General features: G+C 59.2%; 1 protein-coding gene across 14 annotated transcripts in view; it reads left to right on the forward strand.

Annotated features, from left to right (window-relative positions):
* The first annotated feature begins 4,931 nt into the window (after window positions 1-4,931).
* CCDC57 (coiled-coil domain containing 57) overlaps window positions 4,932-27,135 on the forward strand; it is a 101,798-nt gene continuing 79,594 nt past the window's right edge. For 6 of the 14 annotated variants that reach the window (XR_004818584.2, XR_004818586.2, XR_004818585.2 and 3 more), the window contains exons 1-7: window positions 4,932-5,122; window positions 12,276-12,510; window positions 12,781-13,201; window positions 15,348-15,456; window positions 22,942-23,043; window positions 24,417-24,574; window positions 24,689-24,763. Coding sequence is in view for 7 of the 14 variants with exons in the window: in XM_025468384.3 (XP_025324169.3) it covers window positions 12,789-13,201; window positions 15,348-15,456; window positions 22,942-23,043; window positions 24,417-24,574; window positions 24,689-24,763 (857 nt within the window). In the remaining 7 variants the exon portion in view is untranslated. Of the gene's footprint in view, window positions 5,123-5,667; window positions 8,934-12,275; window positions 12,511-12,780; window positions 13,202-15,048; window positions 15,142-15,347; window positions 15,457-22,941; window positions 23,044-24,416; window positions 24,575-24,688; window positions 24,764-27,135 lie in introns of those variants that run through there. The other 8 variants (XR_004818581.2, XR_004818582.2, XM_025468383.3 and 5 more) reach the window with 3 other exon arrangements.

Raw genomic sequence — 27,135 nt, forward strand, 5'->3', positions numbered from 1 at the left:
GGGGAAGGCCCTGCCTATGCCTGGAACCTGCCCGGACAGAGCAGGGGCTCCATGAATGTGGGTGAGGGAGGGACACCGGGGGATGGCGCCCTCTCACGCCAGCGGAGCTCCCGGTCCTGCCCCTGGTCCAGGCTCCCGTGTGCCCACGTGGTGACACAGGAAGCCTCCCAAAGCCCCCAAGGGCCAGGGCGCTGGCAGGGCCCCTGTCCTTTCCTCCTCAGCCCTGGGGCGGGGCATCACAGCCCCACAGCCAGCTCCGCCCGCACACTGCGCCCGACCCTACACCCAGTGGGCTCTGCGGGGCCCACCCTGTTCCTCGATTCTGCTCTCCGGGGGTCAGGCTCGGCCCCCTTGGGCTGCCCCTCCGTGGTGGTATCTGCCGTTATAGCCAGCCCCCCACGCTCCCCCACGGCCCCCTAATCTCAGTGTGGAGCATTCGGGGCCCAGGGCGCAGGGGCAGAGCCCCCAGGTCCTGCCTGGCACGGGGAGATGCCAGGTGAGGGGTGGTGTCTTGCCCTATAGGGCATGGTGGGAGGGGCGGCCGCCAGGCCTTGGCCAGGGTAGGGCCAGTGGGGCCGGGCTGCGTGCCAAGCGCGAGTGTTCCTCTAGCCTGCGGGGAAGGGAAGGCCTTGCCCCACCTTCCTGTTCCGACCTCAGCCCCCCCTCCCGGGTGACTCAGCACTGGGACTGGGCCGCAGCTGACCGCCTGGGGGCTGGGGGGGATGTGGTGGGGGACCTCGGAGAGCAGGGGCGTGTGGGGGCCATGGGAGCGCCTTCGTCACCCCCAGGCCCAGAGGGGGAACCTCAGGTGGAAGCTGCCCCTCCCACAGGCCCCCAGCCCCTGCGAGCCGCCTCAGGCTGCTGTCTGCGCTGTGGTCAGGACGGTGGAGGGAGCTGGATGCCAGCCCCCGGTCAGGGCGGCCTTGGGGGCTGGGCTGGGGGCACGCTCCTCTTGGTGCCCGCCTGTTGGGCAGCGTGCTCCTTTCACACCAGCCCCCGAGGGGGTCACCTGCCAGCTCCACGTCTGCCCCTGTGCTTGGACGTTGGTGAAACAACTACTCTGGGCCCTGTGGTCCCTTTGTCCCTCAGGAGCCCCGTCCTGCCCAACGGGGTCCCTTCCTGCTCCGGGCTGTGAGGACCCCTCCGCTCCCGCAGCCTGCTGCCCAGTTCAGGTTCACAGGGCGCCCCGTGATGCTGGGGGGCAGGGGCCGCGTAGCTGGCTGTCCAGGGCGCACACTGGGGTTGAAGGATGTCACCCCCAGGTCGGCCCCGCCTTTCCTGCCCCCAGGCCCGCTAGCAAATGGGGAAGTTGCCCTGGGCCCAACCTGAGGTGAGGGGCACGGGGCGGGGCACTTCCTGATCCCACAGAGAGGCCACTTGCTCGAGGCCACACAGGTGTGCGCCCAACCCGGCACCGCCCCCGGCCCCGTATCAGGGGCCCCACACGGAGGTCAGCACAGGGGCTGCCCCTGCTGCTCCCGGCGTGTTCCTGGGCGCGCTGTCGCTTCCAGGCCGGGCTGTCCACACAGGGGCCACTCTGGCCACCAGGTCCCAGAGCCACTGCCCTCCTGGCGTCCGATGCCCGGCAGCGGGATCACCTGCCACCCAGTGTTGAGACCCACCCTGGGCCTAGGCGCAGGGGGGCCGTGGCAGCAGGACGCCCCTCCAGCCTCGGCCTCCTCATCTGTAACACGGGGGGGCTCCGGAACCGCGCAGGGGTGCCCAAAGGCCCTGGGCAGTACGGGGGGCCCGGGAAGCGGGGCTCCCTCCCTGGCCCTCCAGTGACCCTCCAGTGTGCACCCCCTCAAACAATCACTGAGCCACACCCAGCTGTGCTGCCGCCAGTGGGGGGCAGGGTCCGCAACTGTGATGAGCGGACCATGAGGTGGCATGGGCAGGGCTGGCACCCGGGGCCGGGAACCCCTGCAGCCCCAGTGAACAGTCTGGAGTGGGCTGAACGGTGGCCCCAAAGGGACAGGTCGGGGTCCTCGCCACCAGCTCCCCAGGTGCCACCTTCCGGGGAAACAGGGTCGCTGTGGCTGCGGACGGTTCAGACGAGGTCACCTGGGAGCAGGTGGGCCCTCGTCCGGTATGACTGGCGTCCTTATGAACAGAACAGCATGGGGGGACGGCGACATGGGGAACAGGCCAGGTGCCCGCGGAGGCAGCTGTGGGGAGCAGGTGAACACCGGGGCTGGGGGGGCTTCTCTCTGGGCCTCCAGAGAAGCACAGCCCGGCCCCACGTCCCTTCAGACTGGGGCCTCCAGAACTGTTTTCTGAAGCACCCACTTGTGATCTGTTACGGCAGCGCCAGGACACGGGCACCCACCCTGTTGTCAGCAGCGGGGACGCTGCCGGGAGGCCCAGGGCGGGCAGGTGGCACTCTGAGCGCGGGAGGGGCCGCTGTGATCTGCTCTTCCGGGAGCGCACGGGGTCTGGCCCGAGCGTCGGCGCTGGCCTCGTTGGGGTCACTGGGTGGGGGTCGCTGGGCATCGGCGCTGCCGCCGGTGGGGTCACTGGGTGGGGGTTCTGGGCATTGGCGCTGGCCTTGGTGCTCTGAGGAGCCCCTGGAGGAGGGGGGAGGGCGGGCTCCAGGTTGGAGGTCACTATGCTGCTTAGATGAGTGAGGGATGAGCAGTGAGGGGCCTGAGGCGGGCAGGGGTGGCCACTGCTGAGAGGGGCCCCGGCCAGCCAGGGGCAGAGGCCATGGAAGGGCTCTGCACGCCTGACTCTGGTGGCCAGGATGTCCCTTCCTCTGCCCACAGACATGTCCTGGGTCACTGGGCATGGGGCACGGATAAGGAGCCCCAGGGACACAAGAGCGCAGACCTCAGAGGGGCCGTGGGGACTGGCCATGTGTGGGGAGGGCCCTGGCAGGGTGGCGAAGGCCCAGGCTCTTGGCAGGGCCCACTACGGCCCCTGCCATTTTGTTGGCTGTGTGCCACGCAAGGGGAGGCAAGTGCTGCACCTCTCTGGGCCTGACAGCCTCGAAGCCTTCCCTGGGATCCTGGTGAGCAGGTCACAAGTTGTGGGGTGGGTGGGGCGAGGAAGGCACATGTCCCACCCCAGGGCAGTAGGAGCTGGCCTTGCCCCGAGAAGCAAGGCCATGCTGTCCCTGTGGTTAGCATTGGCGCCATCAGCAGTGCTGGCTGGGGGGCTGAGGATGGCGAGGAATGGAGCTCTGGCTGTTAGGATTTGCTCCCGTTGAAACAGGCGGGTCCCCTAGGCCCCTCCCGGGGGCTGAGCCAGGACCTGACCCTCCAAGCACCAGGGAAGGGAGCATGTCCTCCCACCGTATGCAGAAGCAAACCAAGTGCTGGAGAGATATCGGACAGGAGGGGGCCAGGATCGAAGCCTGGCTCTGTGACAGCAGGTTGCCCTGGTCCGGAGGCCACTCTGGGATGCAGGTTAAAGGCTATGGGGACCCCGGGCTGCACCTCCAGGCCAGCCCGCTACGATCACTTGGTTTCTGTGCAGGATGTGAGATCTTCCATTTTTCATGAGGCTTGAATTATTGATCTGCTTCATATTTAATAACTCCTGGACCTCCCTCCAGGAGCAGAGCCTGGATTAGGGCGTGGGTCCAGCCCTGGCAGGACCCGCTTGGGGACCGGCCCCAGGGAGCCAGCGAGCCCCTGGGGTGGAGGAAACACAGGAGGGGTGACGCAGGCCACAGGTGAGTGTCCCACCAGGCTCTGCCAGGTGGGGGCTGGGCATGCGTTCTGTCCCCGCTTACTGCCAGGCCAGCGAGGAGGCCCTCAGGGGCTCCCCAGAGCTGTCCCGGAAGGAGCAGCAGGGCCTGGCCCGCCTCTGGGAGGCAGGCTGCCTACAAGGGCGATTTGGCTTTGTTTTCCACTTATGTTTGAGCACAAAGGCAAAAGCGCACAAGTTAGGAGAGCGAACTGATGGATTCTCCGCACCACACGCAACACACGGTGCGACCTCCGCAGGACGAGAGGCTGCTGGAGCCACCCGCCCCCCCCAAGGCCCATGCACGGTGCTGGGGGGGCACGGACCCCGCCCCACTGCCGCCCCCGATCGACCCTCCCCCCCCGTCCCCCGCAGCCCCGGCCCCGCCTATGGACACCTCCCCCACCGTGCAGCCCCGGGTACCCCGCTCCCCTTCCCCGGTGCAGCCCGGCCCCACCCCCGCGTACCCAGCCCCCCATGTTGCCCCGCCCCCTGGACCCGCCCCCGTGCAGCCCCAGCCCCCACCCCGTGCAGCCCCGCCCCCTGTGCAGCTCCGCCCCCCCACGGCCCCGCGCCCAGTGCAGCCCTAACCGCCCCCGTGTAGCCCTGTCCCTACCCCGTGCAGCCCCGCCCCCGCCCCGCCCCCCGTGCGGCCCCAGCCCCCACCCCGTGCAGCCCCGCCCCCTGTGCAGCTCCGCCCCCCCACGGCCCCGCGCCCAGTGCAGCCCTAACCGCCCCCGTGTAGCCCTGTCCCTACCCCGTGCAGCCCCGCCCCCGCCCCGCCCCCCGTGCGGCCCCAGCCCCTACCCCGTGCAGCCCCGCCCCCGCCCTGCCCCCCCGTGCGGCCCCAGCCCCTACCCCGTGCAGCCCCGCTCCCCCGGCCCCGCTCCCCGTGCAGCCCCAGCCCCTACCCCGTGCAGCCCCGCCCCCGCCCTGCCCCCCGTGCGGCCCCAGCCCCTACCCCGTGCAGCCCCGCCCCCCCGGCCCCGCTCCCCGTGCAGCCCCAGCCCCCACCCCGTGCAGCCCCGCGCCCAGTGCAGCCCTAACCGCCCCCGTGCAGCCCTGCCCCTACCCCGTCCGGCCCCGCCCCCGCCCCGCCCCCCGTGCGGCCCCAGCCCCTACCCCGTGCAGCCCCGCCCCCACGGCCCCGCTCCCCGTGCGGCCCCGCCCCCCGTGCGGCCCCGGCCCCCGTAGCCCCCGCCGTCCCTCCAGTTCCGGGGACCCTCTCCCGGCGTCAGGTGGGCGGGAGTGGGCCCTCCGCCCCTTGGCGCCTGCGCGGGGCGGGTGAGAGGAGGCCGGAACCCGGCGCCGGAGCTCGCGTTTCCGGGCGGTGGGACCCGAGCGCCGCACCGAGCGCGCCGGAGCCGCGAGGGCGGACTTGGTCACCATGGCGACGCGGCGGGACGGAGGCCGGTCCCCACGGGCGTGCGCGGTGAGCCTGGGGCGCGGGGCGGGGCCGCTCCCGGGCCCAGTGACGGGGTCGTCGCCTTCCCGGGGCGGGGCGTGGCTGCGGGCCCCCCTCCCGCGAGCACCCTGCTGGCGCCCGCGGCGGCCTGCCCCACCCCGCGCGGAGGGTCGGAAGCCGGGAGGTCGGTCCGGCGGCCCGCCCAGTCGTGGAGAGATCCCCCGCGGCGCGGCGGGGTCAGGCGGGGCGGGGGGCAGCGGGGTCAGGCGGGGTCAGGCGGGGGCGGGGCGACTTGGGGTGGGACCCCGCGCTCCCGGGCCCAGGGCGCCGCCTGCCCCGCCGCTGCTCACGCACGTACTTTCCGTGTGTCCCCATTCTAAAGTTGCCATTTTTCGTTAATGATACTTCCAGGCCACGGAAATTGTTTCTTTATCTTTTTTTAAAAAAGATTTTATTTATTTATTCGTTAGCAACCGAGAGAGAGAGAGAGAGAGACCCCCAGACCGAGGGAGAAGCAGGCTCCTTGCGGGGAGCCCCACGCGGGACTCGATCCCGGGTCCCCGGGGTCATATCCTGGGCCGAGGGCGACGCCCAGCCGCTGGGCCCCCGGGCGCCCTATATATCTTGTTTCTAACCACACTTTCTATCACAAGTGTTTTCTGAAACAATTATTAATATTTTTTTTACCAATTAAGGATTTTTCTGTTTCCATTATTCTTTCCAACTAATGGAATTCTGTAAGAAAGAACCTCCCGCCCCACCCCCGTTTCTTTTAAGTAGGCTTCACACCCAACATAGGACTCGAACTCAGGACCCAGAGATCCAGAGTCACACAGGGACTCTACCGACTGAGCAAGCCGGGTGCCCCCAGCACCTTACCTTCCTCCCTTCCCCCCTCATCTCGTGTTGGTATACACGTTTTTATTTTGTTTTTATTCCACACCTGTATAATACATTGCTATAATGTATTTTGTTGCTAATTCTCCAGGTTTGGGCATTAGGAGCCCCTTCAAGTCAGCGTGTCCCCCCAGCATTTCTCGGCACCGCCAGATGTTCCCCACCCGTCCTGTGCTTTCTGGAGCAACTTCAGAATTGCCAATCCGTATTTCTATGAAAAATAGACTACTAGCTAGAGTGTAATATTTGCATACAGTTGTTTTGCTTTTATTCTTGGAATTTACAGTCAAGATTTTTTATAAGATTATTTTAGTGCATTTATGTAGGTTTTGTTGCATTATGTCAATCACTTGTTCCTGTTTGTTTTTTTTTAATTTTTTTATTTTATTTTAATATTTTATTTATTTATTCACGAGAGACACACAGAGAGAGGCAGAGACAGGCAGAGGGAGAAGCAGGCTCCATGCAGGGAGCCCGACGTGGGACTGGATCCCAGGTCTCCAGGTTCAGGTCCTGGGCCAAAGGCAGCGCCAAACCGCTGAGCCACGCAGGTTGCCCACTTGTTCCTCTTTGTATTTCGTTATGAGTCCTTACTGATTTTAAGTTTCAATGTGTGAACCATGTTCTAAAAGTCAGCAGCTCATGGGGCGCCCAGCTGGCTCAGTTGGAAGAGTGCAGCCCTTGATCCCAGGGTCATGAGTTCGAGGCCCATGTTGGGTGTAGCGATTACTTAAATAAGTAAATAAAAAGTCAGCAGCTCTCAACTGTAAGGTGATTCAGCTTCCCTTCTGCTTTTGTTCTCATTTACTCAATTTTTATTTGTTTGGTTTTTGTTATTTTTGGCAAAGGAATTTGGCAGGTGTAAATTGTAATGAAAAAGCACTGCATATCCCTCACTTTAGCGGTATCCCTTAACCCCAGCCAGTACCAGTGGTGGAATTAAGACCTGAGATTTTTTTTTTTTAAGATTTTATTTATTTATTCATGATAGTCACACAGAGAGAGAGAGAGGCAGAGGAGAAGCAGGCTCCATGCACCGGGAGCCCGATGTGGGATTCGATCCCGGGTCTCCAGGATTGCGCCCTGGGCCAAAGGCAGGCGCCAAACCGCTGCGCCACCCAGGGATCCCCCTATCTGAGATTTACTTGAGATTTTACACATGGTTGTGGGTACTGTTTGGCACTCAGTGAAGTGTGAGGAAGACGGCTTGTGGTCACAGGCCCCTGATTTTCATCCCCTAGACACTACGCTGGAAGAGTACGCGTACCAGGGTTAGCTGGACGGCCCTTGTTGGGATTCCAGGGGGCGCCAGTGTTGAGTCCCGTCCTGAGTGCAGTAACAGATGAGCCCCCTCCAGACTTTCCTTCAAGTCCCACAAAAGCGTTTTGTAAATTAAGGTCACTAATTTATAGTAATTGAGCTCACGTGTTTATAGAGCAGCGAGATAGCTTTCCTTAATGAAGTAGATTTGGGTTCTCGTGCGTTAGGAACGGGGGGCTTATTAGCCGCTGAGTCCAAAGCCCAGAGCATCTGGAACCGCAGCCTTGAGGGAAAGGAGGTAAAAAGAAACCTCTGCTCAGCCAGTGTGTCCGAGTGGCTTGTTCGTCAGCGTCTGGTGACCGGCTTTTAGCCCTTTGCAAACATTCCCTTGTGTACATTGTGCACTCGGTAACTGCTTATGTTTTAATGAGGTCATGCAATGCTTTTCCAATTAAGTACTTACGAGATATTTATTGTAAAACAAATTGTTCCAAATTTTTGGTCAGGCGCATGGAGTGTGATGAACTCTCGTGTCCTATCTGCGGATTGGGTAACCCGGGTTCGTCTCTGACGTGTTTTACTCTGATGTTCGGGTCGTCTGGGGAGTGGTAGGATTTGTCAGTGGGACGAAGCATCCTGCCATAGTCCTTCCTGTCCCTCCAGCATCTTGTCCCTGGAGGCCTGCAGGAGGGGTGAGGCACCCCCAGGGCGAGGCCAGCCCCCTGCAGAGCTCCCGTGCTTGCAGAGCTCTGCACCTCCCTTTGGAGGTGGGAGGTGGGCTCACCTTTGTCTCCAGCCCTTTCCTCTTTTTTTTTTTTTTTAATTTTATTTATTTATTCATGATGGAGAGAGAGAGGCAGAGACACAAGCAGAGGGAGAAGCAGGCTCCAGGCAGGGAGCTGGGCACGGGACTCGATTCCAGGACTCCAAGATTGCGCCCCGGGGCCAAAGGCAGGTGCTAAACCGCTGAGCCACCGGGGGATCCCCTCCAGCCCTTTCCTCTTAACCGTGGTGCCAGCTGTCAGAAACACTTGGCGTGGACCCCACTTGGGGCTCTGGCAGTCTTTGGCTCTGTCCTAATTTGTGAGGACGTGTCTGAGTGTGTCACTAACCGGAGGTGCCAACTTCAGAGCCTCGGTCTCTCGTGCCCTGCCTGAGGAGTGCCAAGCCCCGAGCGTTGCCCCCCTGCCTCCCATAAGGCTGCCCCCGTGGTTGGGGTCACCCACACAGGCCCCTGGCCGGGTCGGCGAGTGAGTCCCCAGCTGCCTTAGCTCGGGGACGCAGTCGTATGTCTTACTGACGGAGGTTGCCTTCCAGATGGGGCCTCTGCGGCCTCCTCTGTCCGGGGCTGGGAGGCCATGGCCTTCGTGAGCAGTTATTTCCATCTTCCTAACACCTGGGAATTTCTAGGTGCTTTTCAGGCCTCGCAGGTCTGAAATAAGGGTTAGAAAGCTCAGTGTTTCACAAATGAGAAAGTCAGAGTGCTGCATGACGCAGCCTGGCCCTGCCCCATGCCCTGCTGGCCCCACGGGCTCTCTAGAACACCGTGAGCAGTGAGCAAAGCCGTGGTAACTGCGTGGCTCCCCCCTCTATGGGGCTCTCTGTAGTTTCCCCAGAAGTTTCATGTGGTGCCTCCTGAAACCTGGGTGCTGGCCGGGGACATCTGCTGGCTGACGGACAGGTTGGGTCCAGACTCTGAACCTATGACGTTTAAAGCTGATTAATGTCAGCCTCAGGGCTTTTAGGGTCATCTTTGGTGAGATTTAAACGCAGCAGGGCGCAGCTGTTGTGTGATGAGGGAGGGGTACAGAGCGCTGGGCGGGCGCCTTCATAGGGCCGGAGCCTGGGGGTGCCGAGGGCAGTAGGATCTGCTGTGCACGGTCCAAGCTGCTTGCTCTCTGGGGGGCGGGGGTGTCCTAGGACTCCTCGGGTGCCGTTCCAAGCAGGTTGAACTTTACCTTGAGAAGCCCAGAGCCACAGGCATGGTATCACGTGATCAGCTGTGTGTGTCACAGGAGTGAGCCCTGGGGGTAGCTGTGTGACCTGGTGGCAGGGCCTGGCACAGGACAGGGTGCTAACGAGCAGTCCCCAGAGGAGGGGAGGCCCGCTGACCTCCAGCCCTTGTGAAGGACGGTGGTGATGACTCACAGGCGCTTCAGGAGCCCGTGAGTCACCAGCGGTGGCCGTGGCGCGGGCGTTGTTCAGTGACATGTGTTTGCTTAAATCCTGATTCTTTCCCTGGGAGTGGGTGCAGGCATGTGGGTGGCCAGGGTGCCTGTCGGTTTCTGTTGATGAGACTGTGGCTGACCCCGGAGCTCCTAGACCACAGCCAGCACCCGGCCCATGCTCTCCCCTGCTAGTGGGTATGGGGGTGCTGGCCAGTAGATGTACAGTTGGTGTGGGGAACCCCCAATGCGGAGGTCGGCAGTGCCACACCAGCGCTTTCAGTGGGCTGCGTGGCCGACGTGGCTAGCGTGGCCACCATAACCCTGGGTTCCCAGGGGTCCTGGGAGCCCTGCAGCCAGCACGGGGACCACAGCCCCCACAGGACCTGTGAGCCTCCTGAGGGCCAAGCAGAGCCCCTTCCTGGCCGTCCTCACAGGCGGGGGCTTCCCTGACCTCTGTCCAGAGCAGCTGCTCCTGTGATGTGCAGTTACCTCCTCTGCCTGTATTCTTTTGTGCTTCTGTCCTGCCCCAGGATGACAGCCCATTGGTGCGGGGACCCTACAGTCCGTCTCCAGTAGGTCAGACGGTCCCTGGCACCTGTGAAGTGCTAAATAAATACTTGGGGTTTTTTTTTTTTTTTTGTATATTTTTTTATTGGAGTTCGATTTGCCAACATATAGCATAACTCCCAGTGCTCATCCTAAATACTTGTTAAAGGAATTAAATGAATGACTTTAAGAAAGCTCACTGTGCCTGTTGGAGTTTTGTATCACCAGTATTGTTTCCTGGTTACAGTGAGGTAGCACTTGAGATACAGCAGCAGAGGTTTGCTCCTGAGTGAGGCAAACATTTGTCATCCCCTTCGTGTGCTGGGACCTGGGGCTCAGAGCAGAGTCTCAGGTGACCTCCGCACATCTCGCTGCCTACTTGGGGGAATATTTGGCCACGGGCTGATTTGAAGCCAGTAACTTCCTTTTTTATTGAATTAAAAACTTAAAAGTAAATGTCTCTAGCTTGTCTGTGATTCGTTTCTACGTCCATCAACACGTCTAAAGGTCAAGTTATTGTGGATCTGGAGCAGGGGGGCTGGCGATTGGAGGGGAGGGTGCTTGGGTATTTGGGGTTGAGAGAAACCATGGCCCGTGCCCCGTGTGGAGCCGCCTGGGGGTCTGACACCACCCAGCACATGGCGGCAGGTGGTAGGCTCCAGCTCGGCGTGTTCCAGCCCTGAGAGTGGGACGGTGACCCAGCTGTTTTGGAATGGGAAGCCCTAGGGAGTTAGGCTTTGTTTCCTTCTGTTTTGTAAGATCCTTTGGCGCAGCTCAGAGTGAGTGCGCAGCCTCGAAGTGAGGCCCCGTGCAGGTCAGGGATGATGGGGGGGATGAGGTGCGTGGGGATGGGCGGCAGCAGGCAATCAAGTCAAGGCTAATCCCACGTTTAGCTTGGGCAGCTTGGAGCACAGCACCACACATCTGTGAAATGCTCATTATTTCTGGGGTCCTGACGATATTTTGGGATTCTCCAAATACCAGCCCGGACCATTTTGGCAATTTCTCCCTTACTTTTTTCTCCTTTCACCTTTTTTTTTTTCTTTGTAGCAAGAATTACTACCAGACTACCCTCGTTGAGCCCCAAGTCCTGTGCCGTGTCAGCGGGAGGCTTGCCCCTCCCGGACCACACTGGCTACCTGCATTTGCAAATTCATTGTTTCGTTTTTTTCCTTTTACTACCAAAATGTTATAGTGACACATTTCATTATATGGATAGTTTTTTGTTGGTGGTTTTCATTATTAGTAACTTCAGGAGTAAAATGAGACTTCACATCCCTAAAAAGTAGCCTTGGCGATTCACAGTGGTCGCCTGCGTAGGAGTCCTGGAGCTAACATAAAGGAAACGGAGCTCCGTGGCCCCGTGGGTCCTCTTGTTCCTGTACTTGCTTTACGAGGACCGAGGCGGACGCTGCCTGGACCTCTGCGACTCCCTTTCACGGCGTCCCTGCAGGCCTCCGAGGTCCCACCCACTGTCCATCTCCCCTAGTCCCAGAAAACTCACCATCAACCACTACCAAACCAGTGAGTCAAGATGACACGGCACAGTGGGACCTTTTCTTTCTTTCTTTCTTCCTTTTCTTTTTAGATTTATTTATTATTTGAGAGTGAACGATCTAGCATGTGAGCGGGAGGAGGGGCAGCAGGAGAGGGGAAGCCGACTCCTGGCTTCCCTGATCCCACGACCCTGAGACCATGACCTGAGCTCACACCAAGAGTGTCAGCTCAGCCCATGGAGTCCCCCAGGCGCCCCAGGATTTTTTTCTTCTTAAAAAAGAAGCATCTGGGTGGCTCCTTCAGTGAAGCATCTGCCTTCGGCTCAGGTCATGGCCTCATGGTCCTAGCATTGAGTCCCGAGCCGGGCAAAATAAAAAGACCCACTTCACACGACTCAAGACATTTTAGAATCTTTGGAATGAGAGTGATACTCAGACGTCCCTGGCCCTTTGGGAAGGTGCTGTCGGGGACGGGCTGCTGTTTGCCCTGGAGCCTCTGCCCCCAGGATGACAGTGGGCTTGCTGTGTGGCCTGAGGTCAAGGCCCAGAGCACCCCTTGCCTGCCAGGCGATGGAATGTCAGCAGTCCCCATGGTCTCAGCACGCCTGGCAGTCCTTGCTAGCTGCCCCCACCACGCACATGCACGCAGCCCATCCTTGGTACACGCAGGAGCAAGGGGTATTTAGCACTTGTTACAGTTTGACAAAGTAGTTTTATGCTGTTGAATCTAATAATTAAAAAGTAGAGCTTATGTACTATATAATCTTTTTAAATTTTATTTTCCTTTAGTGCTTTATTGTTATTGTGTTTTAGGAAAGGACCAATCAGTGATGGATTAGAAATAGAAGAGCCAAGGAACCTGCTCCTGAGTGCTGAATCTCCAGGAGCCGGGGCCTGCGGCAGGAGCGGAGTGTGGGACAGGAGGGGTGTTGGCCCTCAGAGGCTGGGGGACTCCAGCACTTGCTCAGCTCCTTGGCTGCCTCGTTTTCTCATCTGCAAAGTGGGAGAGCGCTTCGTGAGCCTGTTTTAAAGGACCCAGCCCTTGTAGGTGAGCAAACGATGTTTCCTATGTCTCCTTCCTCTGCGACCCTAGGCTTACCACCCTGTGGCTCTGCTGCAGGGTGAGAGTAGGCTGGGCCCTGGGTGGGTCACCTGGGGTGCTTCAGAACATACGCGTGGCCAGACGGCTGCTCACTGGCCGAGGGTGTGCTCCATGGTGGTGACAGCAATGCCGGAGATGGGGAGCTGAGGCGGGTGTTGCAGAAGGACAGCTCAAGCGCCTCACCAGGGCCTGCTTCCCACCTTCTCCCCGCTGCAGCTTTCTGGATGCTGCCGCCGCCGTCGCCTTCGGAGGCGGCCCTGAGCCAGCTGCTGGCCCGCAAGGAGGAGGAGTGGAGGGCGCTGCAGGCCCACCGCTGCCAGCTGCAGGAGGCCGCTCTGCAGGCCGCGCACAGCCAGCTGCAGGAGGCGCAGGGGGCGCTGCGGTGCCTGCAGGAGGACTTCGCGTACAACCTGCAGGTGCTGGAGGAGCGGGACCTCGAGCTGGAGCGCTACGATGCCGCGTTCGCCGAGGCCCGTGGGCGGGAGGAGGCGCGGCAGGCGGAGCTGAGTGAGCTGAGGGTGCAGGTGGCCCGGCTGAGGCAGGCGCTCGCCGGTGAGGCCCAGCGGCGGGAGGACCTGCAGCAGCAGCTCCAGCTGAAGCTGCAGGAGCACCGGCTGGAGCTGGAGCGCATCCACAGGTGAGGTGCCGCGCCCGCAGCGCAGTCAGCACGGCGGGACGTTGCTTTCCATGCCAGGCACTCTGCGAATTATGAGTCCGCATCATTTCACCAAGACTTGTGAGCCGTGATTGTTTAAATGATGCAAAATAGCTAGTAATTCCCAAGCGCGGGGAGCTCATGTGAGGCAGGTTGACCGTGAACCCAAAGCCCCGGAAGCCGCTCTCATGGCACACGCACCTCTCTCCCCCTTGAGAGAGAGAACACGGGCTTCATTTTAAAAACTTTGCTGTCCTGAGACACCTGGGTGGCTCAGCGGTGGAGCGCCTGCCTTTGGCTCAGGGCCTGATCCTGGGGTCCTGGGATCGAGTCCCATGTTGGGCTCCCCACAGGGAGCCTGCTTTTCCCTCTGCCTGTGTCTCTGCCTCTCTCTGTGTCTCTCAGGAATAAATAAATAAAATCTAAAAAAAAAAAATCTTTGCTGTCCTTCCCCTGTCAGGGTGTATGTTCGTGATGTCACCTTTACTGTCAGGGTGCATCCCTCTGGTGCGTGTGTGTGCACACAGACGTCAGCGGCAGGCAGCATCCTGCAGGTTCTGTTTGCACTTAAAGTGGGGCCCTGAAGAGTGTGTCATGTTGTCAGTTTGTACTGAGAAGTGCTCGTGGGACAACCCAACAGTAACAGTGTTCTGTACGAAAGGTAGGGGAGGTGAGGAGGGAAAGCTGCCCGAGGGCTCTGCTGTGTTCATGGCTGCGGAGGCTTGTGGCAGCTTCCCAGCAACTGGGCAGCTTTTCCCTGGGCCTCCCATCGAGTGCACCATGCCTTTTTTTTTCTTTTTCTTAAAATATTTTATTTATTCATGAGACACAGAGAGAGGGAGGCAGAGGCACAGGCAGAGGAAGAAGCAGGCTCCCTGCGGGGAGCCCGATGTGGGACTCGATCCCAGGACCCTGGGATAACGCCCTGAGCTGAAAGCAGATGCTCCACCGCTGAGCCACCCGCGTGCCCCGCAGCCACATCCCTTTATGAGGCTACCTGGCCTTGTTCTATGCTTGCCGGATGCGTTAGCGCTGTGCTTCTCTGCAGCAGGAGACTCAGTGGCAGGCCAGGTGTCAGGTGGGGAGGACTATGTCAATGGGTGTGGGACCATCGGGACCCCCCGGCCTCCTGCCCACCCACTGGCTGGCATCTCCAGTAATAAGGTGTTGGCATAGCTCCCAGGGGCCCGGTGCCGCCCTCCTCAGGGATGCCTGAAAGCTCCACCACGGTCAGTGTCCCCTGGAGCAAGGAAGGCTGCATGGCCTCCGGCGGGGTGACATCCTGACTCTCCCCGGACTCCGTGATGCTCCTGGAGGATCAGCAGCAGCTGCTCTTCACACTGGGACACGTGGGGCCAGTGCGCCCTCCGTGGAAATACTGATTTTATTTCCCACAGCTGTTTTTGAGAGATTTTAAAGTATCGGTGAAGTGTTCCACATCATCCTGTAAAGTGTCTCCTTACCTCATTTCCCCCTCCTTTTTTTTTTTTTTTTTTTTTGCTAAATTTGAGATATTTTCAGCCGTTTCTTTAAGTACGTGTCCTCTGCTCCCGGGCTGGGGCTCCGTGGCTGGGCATTCGGCCCTGGTGACTGTCCCACAGCTCCGGGGGGCTCCGCTCATGCTCTTGTATTTCTCTCTGTCGTGTGATGGAGCTGTCTCCGTGGCTCTGGTGGTCAAGCTCATGGATTCTTTCTCTGTCCTGTTGTCAGGGTCATCCGGCTGTTGAGCCCACCCCACGGAGTCTTGTTTGGTTGTCATATTTCCTAGTCCTCAATTTCTGTTTGATTCTTTGTTTTTCTTTGCCGAGAGTTTCTAATTTTTTATTTAGGAAAGCTCTGAATGGCTTGCTGAAGCGTTTTGGATAACGGCTGCCTTAAAAACCCTCGTAGGGAATCTCCACGTCTGTGTCCTGTCGCTATAGGTGTGTGCTGATTGCCTTTTCCTGTTCGGGGTGTAACTTCCCAACCCAGGGCTTCCGCTTGTGTCCTGGACACTTTGGGAGTCACGTGGTGTGACTGTGGTGCCACTTGAGGCTCCCGCTGAAGCCACCGTCGGGAGGGCCCTGCAAATGGGTCCCCTCGGGGAGCATTCAGTGTGAATTTTCTTAATACTGTGATGTTCACACAGTGACAAGAACAGCGAGATGGATCAGCAGCGGGAACAGTACGAAAACCTGAAGTGGCAGCTGCAGAGGAAGCTGGAGGAGCTCGAGGGCGAACTTGCTCTGCAGAGGCAGGTAAGCGCGCGGGTCTGGCCTCTGCTCGGTGTCTGCGCCGCTCGCCCGTGCTCACGCCGTGCCGGTGAGGAGAAGACGGCCTTCTGTGGACTGTGTGTACCGTGGGGTCAAAGTTAAATGAGTGGAGCAGGTTCCATCCTGGGGTGGCCTGGACGGGGCAGAGGGCGTCCGCACCTCGTCTGCCGTGCTCTCGCTCCTCAGAAAACGGTCAATGTTTTCTTCTTCATTTCTTTTAGAAAAAAGTATCACAAAGTCAAAATTTGTGTTGCTTACTGTAGGAAAGAGCTGGGAACTCAAATTGTGAAAACTGTATTTCTGTCAAGAAAACCATAGGTCAAAAAAAAAAAAAAGAAAAAAGAAAACCATAGGTCGGGGATCCCTGGGTGGCGCAGCGGTTTAGCGCCTGCCTTTGGCCCAGGGCGCGATCCTGGGGTCCCGGGATCGAGTCCTGCGTCGGGCTCCCGGCATGGAGCCTGCTTCTCCCTCTGTATCTCTGCCTCTCTCTCTGTCTCTCTCTCTCTCTATATATATATATATCATAAATAAATAAAAATAAATTAAAAAAAAAGAAATTTGTTTAAAAAAAAAACCTTGGTCATCCTATGTTTTTTGTTTTTTGTTTTTTTTTTAAGATTTTATTTATTTGAGAGAGAGAGCGAGCAAGCGAAAGAGCACGAGCAGGGGGAGGGCCGGGGGCAAAGCTGACACCCCGATGAGCAGGGAGCCTGACACGGGCTCAACCCCAGGACCCTGGGATCATGACCTGAGCTGAAGGCAGACACTTCACCCACTGAGCCCCCAGGAGTCCCGAGATCATCCTGTTTCAGGATAGATGTGTCAGCCGACAGGTGGCACTTAAACCTGTCACCAAATTTCCCCTCATGATGCTGATACTCAGCTGCGCTCCTGACAGAATGAGGTGTGCTGGGGTTTGGGTGAGGACACTGTTCACACTTGTGGCCCGAGTCCGTGTCCCCGGAGACCCGTGAGCGCGGGTGCTGGGGGGTCCTTCGACCGTGGGCTGAGCTGGGTCATCGGAGCCATAGCAGCCTTTGTGGGGTCTGCCTCCGTGAAGCTCCTTGCACATGTGTGACCTCATCTCACAGCAGAGACGCAGTGTTCACATGAATTTCACAGATGGAACTTAAAGTCACCTGCCTCCGATCCCCTTAATAAATGGCAGAGACAGAATTTGAGTCCAGTGTGTAAACTCTTAGCCACTGTCACCCTGCCCTGGGATTGCGGTGGTCGGCAGCAAGAACTCCCGTCCCCCTCAAGGTCCTTCCGGCTCGACTAAGTCAGATCAGCATGAGACAGAGGCACAGGCGAAAACCACATTCAACAGGTGTATACTTGGGGGTGCTGCACCGACACGGAAGTTGCAGTCAGGCACAGTGAGGTCTGAGCCGTGGAGAAGGGGATGGGCGTCTGGGACTTCAGGTGAGAGCGCGCTCCTCCCGCGGTGAGAAGAGCTGATGTTTGCCCTGCCAGGGGCGCCCATGTGACTCCTGATCTCAGGGTCATGAGCTGGAACCCAACATTGGACGCAGACGTTATTTAAAGAAATGTGCATGTGTATTGAAGATGTCTGGGAAAAAAGATGTTTGCCCTTCCACACAGTTCGGTCACTCAGATAAACTTGATCTCTGCTAATGACCCTTATTCTGGGAAAGACGCCCAATTTAGCTGCTTCTGTGTGGTTGAGAGAGGAACAGAAGTTTCTCTTGAGGCTGCAGGGTCTCAAGTGCCTCCAGCTCAAAACACTCCACATACCGAAGTGTGCGTTCGGGGATGTCTGAGCCCCTTCACACTGTCCTCATCCTCGTTCTAGACGGCTGCTCACGCTAGCCGAGAAGGAGCCGGATCTGAAGTCCGCTTGAGCCGTGTCTTCTCGCTGCCCGTTCTCACAGCCGTTGGCTCAGGCTCGTTCCCTGCGTCTTGGTGCGTGCAGCGCGCTGGCCGTGCCGGCTCCGTCCAGGCGCTGGGGCAGCAGGGGGTGGACCCATGCTGCTGGTGGGCTGGCCCGACCGCTGGCCCGTGGTCCCGAGGCACCGTGTCGGCCCCCGAGACACGGCAGGGTGTCCTGTGGCCACGGAGGCGGCGGCCAAGGCCCTGCTCGCAGCCAGGCTTACTGCCTCAGCGCGTGGCGCCCTTTCCCTCCCCTCCGGAAGCTTCACACTCATTCTCCGTGATGCCGGCGTGGCTTGGGGCGCCCGTACAGCTCCTCAGACCTCCTGCAGGGACCTCAGAGCTTCGTCCGTCATGGTCATGGGCGGGTTTGGCTTCTGGAAACAGCTCAAGGCCTGAGCGGCAGGGTGGAGGCAACTGTTGTGACTCACCTGGGAGTCATGAGGTTTCCTCAGCAGCAGGTCGCTCCCGCAGGCAGGCTGTCCTGACGCTCGGGGGCAGCGGTGACCCGGAGACCTGCGGGGCTTCCCGGCCTGTCCCCACTCAGCCGCTGCTGTGACTCAGGCTGGTTCCAGCTTTGAGCTCCTGTGTCAGCCGGCCACAGGGGACGCTGGTTTCCAGAGCAGCCCTCGCTCTGGAAGGAAGGAAGCTTGATGTTGAAACTCCCCAGCATTGTCGTCCCCCCGAGGCGGCTGCTGGGACCGTGGGCGGCATCTGTCCAGCGTGGTTCTCAGGATGTGGCGTACGTGGGCTCAGCCCCGCTCTGCTGCCCACAGCTTGCTGTTTCGGTGGTTGGACTGGCTCTTAGGTGATCCCCTTCGGGCGGGTTTCCTGCCTCTTGTTCTGAAGGTCTTTGTGTCCGTTATTGACCTGTCAGAGGTAGAATGGATTCAATAGTGGTAATGATTTTTCTCTTGAAAAATGAGGTCTGAGATGATGGGAACTGAGTTGGTCTGTTTGACTCCTGCTGTACCTGCAAGTAGTTGGCTCTGGGTCAAGGGAAGCCGCCTTCTGTGTTGGCGAGCGTCGCGGGAGTAGAAGAGGAACGATTGATTGATGTAGTCATTCGTTTAACAAATACCGTTGGCACGTGAGTCACGTGCTCGGCGTCCCCCCACTCCTGGAGTTAGGACGTGAGCACCTGGACCTGCCTGCTCTGGGAGCGAGCTGGCCCTCGTGGGTCGGAGTGGACCCCCTAACAGTGCAGCCTCTAGTGGGATATCCCAAGGGTGTCACCTGCACGACCAGTAAGGCACAGTGGTCAGGAAGAGGACCCATGAGCTGAAGCCTGTGGGTGGTGAGGGATGTGGAGGGAGGGGTGCTACCTGCATGTGTAGGGGGCCCGGGGCAGGCGTCCCAGGTCAGTGGTGTGGAGGTGTAGGTGGCCACGTCGGGCTCACGGGCAGCAGCCCGGGTATAGCAGCAGTGCTGTCAGGCCGCGTGGGAGGGGGCTCCTGGGCTTCCAGGCACACGTGTTGGGTGAGAGGGGACTTTGCACATTGGAGGTCAGGTGGGGGTCACAGGGTACAGAGCTGGGAGCCCCAAGGGAGTGTAGACAGAGGAGCCTTGGGCAGAGCCTTCAACGGGAGGGTGGGAGGCGAGGGCCAGTCAGAGGACCAGAGGAGGATGGGCGCCCTGGAGCCGGAGAGCAGGAGGGTGGAGGTGGGCGTGAGTGCGAGTCGGGCTGAAGCGCTCCTGGTTCCTGGGCCTCCCTCTCAGGCCAGCGCTGCCCTGCTGGCCCTGTGCATCCGCAAGATGCCCCGCACCCGGGGCCCGCAGAGCTTTGAGCAGAAGCCAAACGCTTCGCAGTTTTGTGATAGAAAAGAATCCCACTGATTCTCCTATTCTGGACCCAATAAGGGGTATTCCTGTGACCACTTATGCTTCGTTTTGCTTTTCAAAGGATGAAAAAAGTAAAACGTAAGCTCTTTTTTTCTTTTTTTTTAAAGATTTATTTATAAAAAAAATAAAAAATAAAAATAAAATAAAGATTTATTTATTTATTCATGAGAGACACACAGAGAGAGAGAGAGAGAGAGGCAGAGACCCAGGCAGAGTAAGAAGCAGGCTCCATGCGGGGAGCCCGACGTGGGACTCGATCCCAGGTCCCCAGGATCACACCCCGGGCTGAAGGCAGGCGCTCACCTGCTGAGCCACCCGGTACCCAAACATATGCTTTCGGCCGTACTTCTGTGAGTGTCTGAGGCCCCCGCTCGACCTTCAGAGACGCGGGGATCCAGCTGCGTGTATCCCGGGAGATGCATGGCTCCCACCTGCCTCCCTGGGAGAGGCCGGATGTGGCCACATTGTCGCCGTCAGTCAGGCTGCGTTCAGCCTCCCCTCTGAGCTTCCCGGGTAGCAGAGTCTGCGGAGCCCCGTCGCCTCATCAGCCACGCGCCGGCTCTGCCGTGCTGTCCGCACGCTGTGCTGAGGGGCCTGCCCGCCGGCTCCTTTGCGGGGACAGCCTTCACGTGCTGCAGGTCACCTGTCCCCTGCTCTAGGCGTTGGGGCTGGGGCGGGTCACCGTGACACCGTGGGGCGGGACAGACCAAGTCAGAGCCTGACTCCTGTTTCCCCTGAGGCCTCTCTGCCCCAACTCCTGTCAGTTCCTCACACGTGAGCCCATCTGAGGAGCCAGCACGCGCGCGCCTCAGTCCACGCGGCAGGTGGGCTGTGCGGGCCCATCGCTTCTCACGGGGAGCGGGACACTAGGGCCCGGCCGCGGTGAGGGCCGGGTGTGGCGGGCGGGACAGGGGCTCGGGGGCGTGCTGGGGCCGGGCCTGGCCTGGCGTCAGGTGGAGAGCTTGCGTGCACACAGTGCCCAGCAGGCAGGGGCTCCCTAAGCAGCACTACTCGCCCCCGGGCAGAAGGGCGTGCCGGCGCGGGCTGTGGGGCCTGCCGCACAGAGCGACGTGGGGGCCCGCCCGCCACATGCGCCGTCAGCTCCCAGGTGCCCGCGGTCTGCACCATGACCCCTTCGGACACTCGCACACGCGTAACTGCCAGGACAGAAGCCGGTGTCACGTGAAGTCCCAGCAGCTGTGACGGGCGACGCCTGTCATTGCGAGAGTCCCACGACATGCTGTGGCGGTGCCTATTCCTTCTCTGGCTGCTGCGTGCCCCGGTGGCTGTGGCAGTCGCCTTGCCACTCACCGGGGCAGGGCCGTTTCAGGCTTCTGGGTCGTTTCGGTTCCAGGCCATTACAGGTGACGTTGCCGAGAGCCTTCTCGGCAGGCCTCCGTGTATTTGGGTAAATCACTTGGGAGCAGAGTTTCTGGCTTGTGCACTAGGGCACATTTAACTTTGTGGGACGCCGTCAGACTGTTTTCCAAGACACTTGTACTGTTACGTTCCTGGCCGCGCCGCAGGTTCTCGCGGCTCCACGTCCTTGTCAGGCCGAGCATCACTGTCTCTCCCATTTCAGCCGTTCTCCGGGGCGCGTCGTGCTGTCTCCTTGTGCTTTTACTTTCCTAGCCCGACGGTCAGCGTGGAAGCATCCTTTCAGGTGTTCCTCGGCCAGCGATACACCTTTATTGTGAAGTGTCTGTTTACCTTTGCTGCTCCTCTTAGAAGGTGGATTATTTGTCTTCTTGTCGTTGATACGTGAGAGTTCCTTAGGTATCCCAGAAACAAGGCCTCGGGTACGTGAGCTACAAGCATCCTCTCCATCTTGGGCTCGGCCTTTTCCTTCCCCAATAGCAGCAGGTGATTGAACTTTGGTGACGTTCTGGTGAGCTTTTTATTGCCTCATTCCTGAATAGGTGCATCCAACTGAGGCAGGATGGTGGGACGTTGAGACTTGCCAGCAGCATGGGAAGGAAGCCAAGAGTAGCAGGGAAAGTGGCCCTGAGAGAAGAAATGGTTCCTGGGCCAGTGACCCTGAAGGCCCCACTGCGGGGTGAGGCTGCCGGGCGGTCGGCAGACGTGCCCATGCCAGCATCTGGTTGGCCCTGCCGGTCTAGCTGCAGACGAGCCGGCGATGCTGTGACCCCCTGCCCTCTCCACATGTGAGAACTTGAGCCTGCCTGGAGTGGGGTGGGGGCAGGGCCAGCCTCACCTCATGTCATGTCTTAGTTTCCGGGCTCTTGGGGTCTCCCTGTGATTAGCGCCACCAGAGATAACCCAGGAACCGAGTGCTAGGAGGAGGGACCATTCACAAAACAAGAAAGAATTGGGACTGTTAACAATATATTTAAAGAGATAAATTCAGATTGAAGAGAAAAAAGAAAATCTGGGGAGAAGTTTAAGAGACATGTAGGATCAGCTGAGATGTTCGATGTAGCCATCACTTCCAGAGACAGGGTGGAAAACAAGAAGGGGCAGACTGGCAGGGAACGAGCACGGTCACTTCCTGGGGTGGGGATTTCGAACAAACGGCCTGCAAGGCCCGAGCAAGGAGCCGAAGTGTTTCAGAGGCACTTGGAAAACCTAGAGAGTGGAGAACGGACACGGCGGCGCCGCTGCTCAGCGGTGTGGGCGCAGGGCCCTCGCGTCCGCACACACAGGTGGAGGGGCCTGCCCATCTGGGCTCAGCGGGGTCTCCCGGAAGTTACTGGAGCACGCTCTAGCCTGGCCAGGGCCAGGGGCTCGGCTTTAGCCACCTCCATTCCCTTCTGAGTTCAGGATGGGGGAGCCAGGAGATGGGAGCTGGACTGGCTGCCGGGAGAATGGGGGCCCAAGCTGAGCAGGCGTCCCGACGTCCCCAAGATCGGTGGCCCCAGCACAGGGCCGAGCTGGTGGCCTCACATCCCAGAGTGCTCCGCAGGAGCCAGCGGGTCCAGGCCAGCCAGAGCTTCCAACCCCAGGGGGAGGCCGTGGGGGGTGTGGCAGGCAGCAGAGGCTCTCCCCAGAGGAGGGGGCGCGGGAGCCCCGGGACACGCGGGGAGTGTGAGGAGCAGCCGGGGAGACAGTTGAGCAGTAGCCCCGGAGAAGCCAGGCCGGAGTGTGGAGGCTGAGGCCTCCGGGAGCCATGGCCCAGGACAGGGGTCCCACTGCCCAGGTGGACGCCGTGGAGGAGCTTGGGGGACCGAGGTGGAGGGGCTGGGGGTGAGCCGCTCCAGGAGAAACAGCAGGCTGTTGGTTGGTGAGCTTTTATCGTCACAATAACCTATGGAATTTCTGGAGTCAGCCTGGGGGGTGAAGCTCAGAAGACTGCCTGCTTGCAGAGCCGGGGCCCAGAGCCGTGGGATGGGGCTGGCCTCCAGGGCCCGTCCCCGCAAGGACACAGGCAGGGCGCCGTGGCATGTGCATGGTGTGGGGAGACCCAGCCCAAACTGTTGAAAGCTGTTGCGGTGCTGCCCCCTCACCGCGGCCTCCGTCCCAAGCCCCCAGTAGTGCACAGGCCCCGTGGGCGCCCGCAGGACCCAGTGGCACCACCGGCAAGGACACAGATCGCGTCTGTGGGGGCACCCGGACGCCGCGAGAGCCCCCCAGGTTTACGTAGACAGCATAGACCACGTCCCCAGGGTGAGTGTGGCGCCTCCGCCACCAAGGACCTGTGTGCCCCGCTGGCTTCCGGCCCGCCCGCCCGGCGGTGGCAGCGTCCGCCTCCTCTCACCGAGAGCCCTCTTGTTTCAGGAGCTGCAGCTGGAATTCGAGTCTGAAATGCAGAAGAGGGAGCACGGGTTCCGCCTGCAGGCTGACGGCATGAGCAACGCGGTGCTGACTCAGGAGCTCAAGGTGGGTGGGGGCTACTCCCTTCCCTGCGGACATGTCCTGGGGGGAGGGCCGGGTTCACGCAGAGGCCTCCCTTGTGGCACCAGGGTCAGGGGTGACATGCCTGAGGAGCGCCTGCCACCGTGACCACTACGTGGCTCCTCGCACGAGTGACGGAGGAGGGCTGGTGTCCCCGCTGTGCTTGACCCAGCCTTGGGGAAGGGCCCCCACCCGGGATAACCTCCACCCAGCCCTGGCCAAGGCCTGTGTCCTCTGTGAGCACTTGGAACGGCCTCTGGGGAGGTGCTGCTCGACCGCCATTTCCAGCAGAAGAGGCCAGGCCAGGTGGTCAGGGCCATGTGCGGCTGTGCGCCAGCCACGGTGCTCGCCACCCCTCATGGCTTCTCTAGTGCACTAGCCCCATGCTGCCAGGGCACATGCGAAGGGCGCTCATGCCTGACCTTTAGCCTGGAGATGGGTGGCGAGGGTGGGGGTGGCCTTGAGGGAGCCCGAGGTTGAGCAGGGGAGGAGGAAGCAGGGGCGGACACCTGGCCGGGGCCCTGCTGCCCCAGTGGCTTGCACCTGCACGGGCGTCCAGCAGATGTCAGTAGGGAGTGCCGCGCTCACAGTCGGGGTGGGGGGCCCTCCCGCAGGCCGCCAGCCTTCCTGCAGCGCCACAGTCCAAGGGCAGCACACGGCCAGCCCGAGGCCCCAAGATCCCGGGCCATTGTCGTGGTCAGCGTGCTGGGTGGGCAGCTCGCAGCCCAACCTCACCTCTGCAGGGCACCGCTTGTCGTGGAGCGCCAGCCTGTGTCCTGCCAGGCCCCCGCCTGGCCCCTCTGCACAGGCACCCCTGACCACACTCCCCCTGCCAGCCAGGGGCCAGGCCCAGGCTGCCCCACGGCGACCCTCAGGAGGCCACTCGAGGACTTCTGAGAGCCGAGGGGAGAGGGCAGCTGGGTCGTGCAGGGCCGTGCCCTGAGCTCACAGCCGGGTGGGCACTGCTGTGAGGGTGGGGCTGGGGACACGCAGGGCATGGGCGCTGGTCCACCCCCTTCTGCGTGCCAGGCGGCTACAAACCCCCAAGAGCCTTCTCCCTGGAGGGCTCCACGCAGACGTCAGGGCCGCAGTTCACATTCGAGGAGACTGAGGCCGTGGTCTTACACGCCCCACCTGCTTGTGCGATTCCAGTACCTGAGCAGTAGTCACAGAGCAGCCGGGACCGTGTGTTGCCGCGATAGGCTCATGCACGCGGCCCCGTCGTGGGTGCAGCCGGGGAGCCGTGGTGGTCAGGTGGGGACTTGAGGACGCCCTCACGGTGTGCTGCTCTCGAGTTGTTTTCTTCTCTCCGTTCAGCCCCAGTGCTGTCCTCATTTTGAGTTCTTTATCTCTGGAAGGTGAAACTGCTGAACAAGGAGCTCGGGGCCCTGAAGGAAGCTGCCGCCCAGGCCGCAGAGTCGCTGCGGGGTGCTGAGGCCGCCAATGCGGGGCTGGAGGAGCAGCTGCAGCACAGCCACCAGGAGCTCAGGGACCTGGCCGCCTCCAAGGACGCCCGGTGCGCAGCCACACTGCCGCCTCGGGGCTGGGGGCTTCCGCCTGGCCCGGCTTGCTCCAGGCCGGCTGGCTGTGGGCCCGTCTGCTTTTTCTGCTAATGTTTCCTCCTTTTCAGGATAAAGGACTTGGAGGGCAAACTTAACTCTGTGCAGCTCTCCAGGAAGAAGGAAGAAGAGGTCTTCAGGAGGAAGTGAGTGTTCCCGGCTCGTGGCCTCGCGGCCCCGGGGTGAGGTCCAGGCAGAGATGCCCCCCGACCTGCGGCCATCCGGCCTTTCAACTCACGGCTTTGGGTCTCCTTCCATGATCTGTTCAGGATTCTCAGTGGTAGTGAGGCTTTTTAGTGTGTTAAAACTTTTTCAAAAAATACATATACATTCTTAAGGTTTTAAGTCACCTGTACACCCAGTGTGGGGCTTGAACTCACAACCCCAAGATCAAGAGTCATGTGCTCCACCGACTAAGCCAGCCAGGTACCCCAGTGTCTTAAAGCTTTTGAGCTTAAAAGTCTGGTTAACCAGGGGCTCCTGGGTGACTCAGTTGGTGAAGTGTCTGACTCTTGATTTCCACTCAGGTCATGATCTTGGGGTCATGGGGTTGACCCCGTATCTGGCTGGCCCTGGAAAAGCAATGTTCCTCTTCATGTCCTCTTCTAGAGCCTTCTTTTTTTTTAGTTTATTTAAGTGATGTTTCCGTCCTGTGGGGCTCAAACTCACAACCCCGAAGTCAAGAGCCACACACTCCCCTGACAGCCATCCAGGTGCCCTAAAAGTGTTTTTATTTGTAAACTGAAATCGTTGAAAATGAATATGATTTTTTAGCATATTATAAATATTGGCATTAAGAAGTAAAACTGTCAGGGGCACCTGGCTGGCTCAGTCAGTAGAACACATGACTCTTGGTCTTGGGGTTATGAGTTCAAGCCCCACACTGAGTGTAGAGATTACCTAAATTTTTTTAAGAAAAAAAGAAAAAAAAGAAGTAAAACCATTCAGTCCCCCCCCTTTTTTTTAAATATAAGATTTATTTATTGAGTGCCTGGGTGATTCAGATGGTTAAATGTCTGCCTTTAGCTGCAGTCATAAATAAAAAAGAATTATTTATTTGAGACAGAGAAAGAGAGCACAAGTAGGAGCGAGAGGTAGAGGGAGAAGGAGAAGCAGACTCCCCTGAGCAGGGAGCTTGATGGATGTGGGCTCGATCCCAGGACCCTGAGATCATGACCTGAGCCAAATATCAAGAGTCTGACCGGGATGGCTAATGAAATGAGTAGTTATTTCTGACTTGCATTGCCACCTGGTGCCCTGCAGTCACTCTAAACACCCCTTGCCATTGACTTAAAAGCATAGGAACCAGCCCTTCCTGAGCTGCCAGAAATATCACATCTTCCCTTTTTCTCCTGCCTACCCTCCGATTTCTATCTGACTTTCTCAAGGACTTATATTTGAATATAACATATTTTTAAAGATTTTATTTATCCATTTGAGAGGGAGGGAGAGAGAGAGAGAGAGAGAGCACAAGTAGGGATGAGGGCCAGAGGAAGAGGGAGAAACAGACCCTGCACTGAACAGGGAGCCCGACATGGGGCTCGACCCCAGGACCCCGGGATCATGACCTGAGCTGAAGGCAGTTACTTCCCCGACTGAGCCACTCAGGTGCTCCTATAATGTGTTTTTTTTTTTTTTTTTTTTGCTTCATAAATTTGGAATCAGTCTCCTCTAACAACGATACATATATTTATATGAACTAAAAACAATGAAATTTGCTGGGGTCACAAAGCTGTACATGTTCTAAAACGTTTCTAAACGAAGGAATTCTGATAATTATTTGTATACTTTACAAAACGACATAATATATTGTAAAATTCAATAACTAAATAAACTCAGTCCCTTTAGGAATGCCCCCTGACTGAGGTGAGCGGCTGCGTGGGGGTGGCCACCGGCTTCTCCGGCAGCATCTCCAGACTTTGAACTCCTTCCAGTTATGACCAGGGCCACCTGCTGGTCTCACCTCCAGGATGTCTTTGTGTCCCGTGTCTGCTGGTGACGCAGCAGCTTCTCCAGCTCTGGGGGTCGGAGGGCTGCAGTGCCTGGCTCGTCACAGGGTCTGCACACGGTCAGCAGGGTGGTTCATGTTCTCAGGTTCCAGAAGCGAGGATAAGATGCTTTTCTAAGACCTAATCCGTGACTGTTACACGCTGGGTGCCCTTGTACTTAGTGACAGCTTGGGAAGCCCCTCATCCTGAGACGCTGGGAAAACTGGGGAATTGTGACGCGGAGAGCATGTTCATCAGCATGATGTGTATACAGCAAGATGCTTTACCATTTCTCCCTAAAACCTCAGGCTTGCAGATTTAGTTTCCATTTAGGGAACGTGTCCACAAGACCACCAAAGCCGCATCCTTCCTGAAACCACTAGCTTGGTCAGGTTGCTTGCTCTGCGAGAAAGTCTCACTTTGTTTTGTTTTTGTTTTTTTAAAGATTTTTATTTATTTATCCATGAGAGACACTGGTAGAGGGAGAAGCAGGCTCCCTGCAGGGAGCCCGATGTGGGACTCAATCTCGG

This window comes from Canis lupus, chromosome 9 (assembly GCF_003254725.2).
Source record: "Canis lupus dingo isolate Sandy chromosome 9, ASM325472v2, whole genome shotgun sequence".
In the NCBI taxonomy this organism is placed as follows: Eukaryota; Metazoa; Chordata; class Mammalia; order Carnivora; family Canidae; genus Canis; species Canis lupus.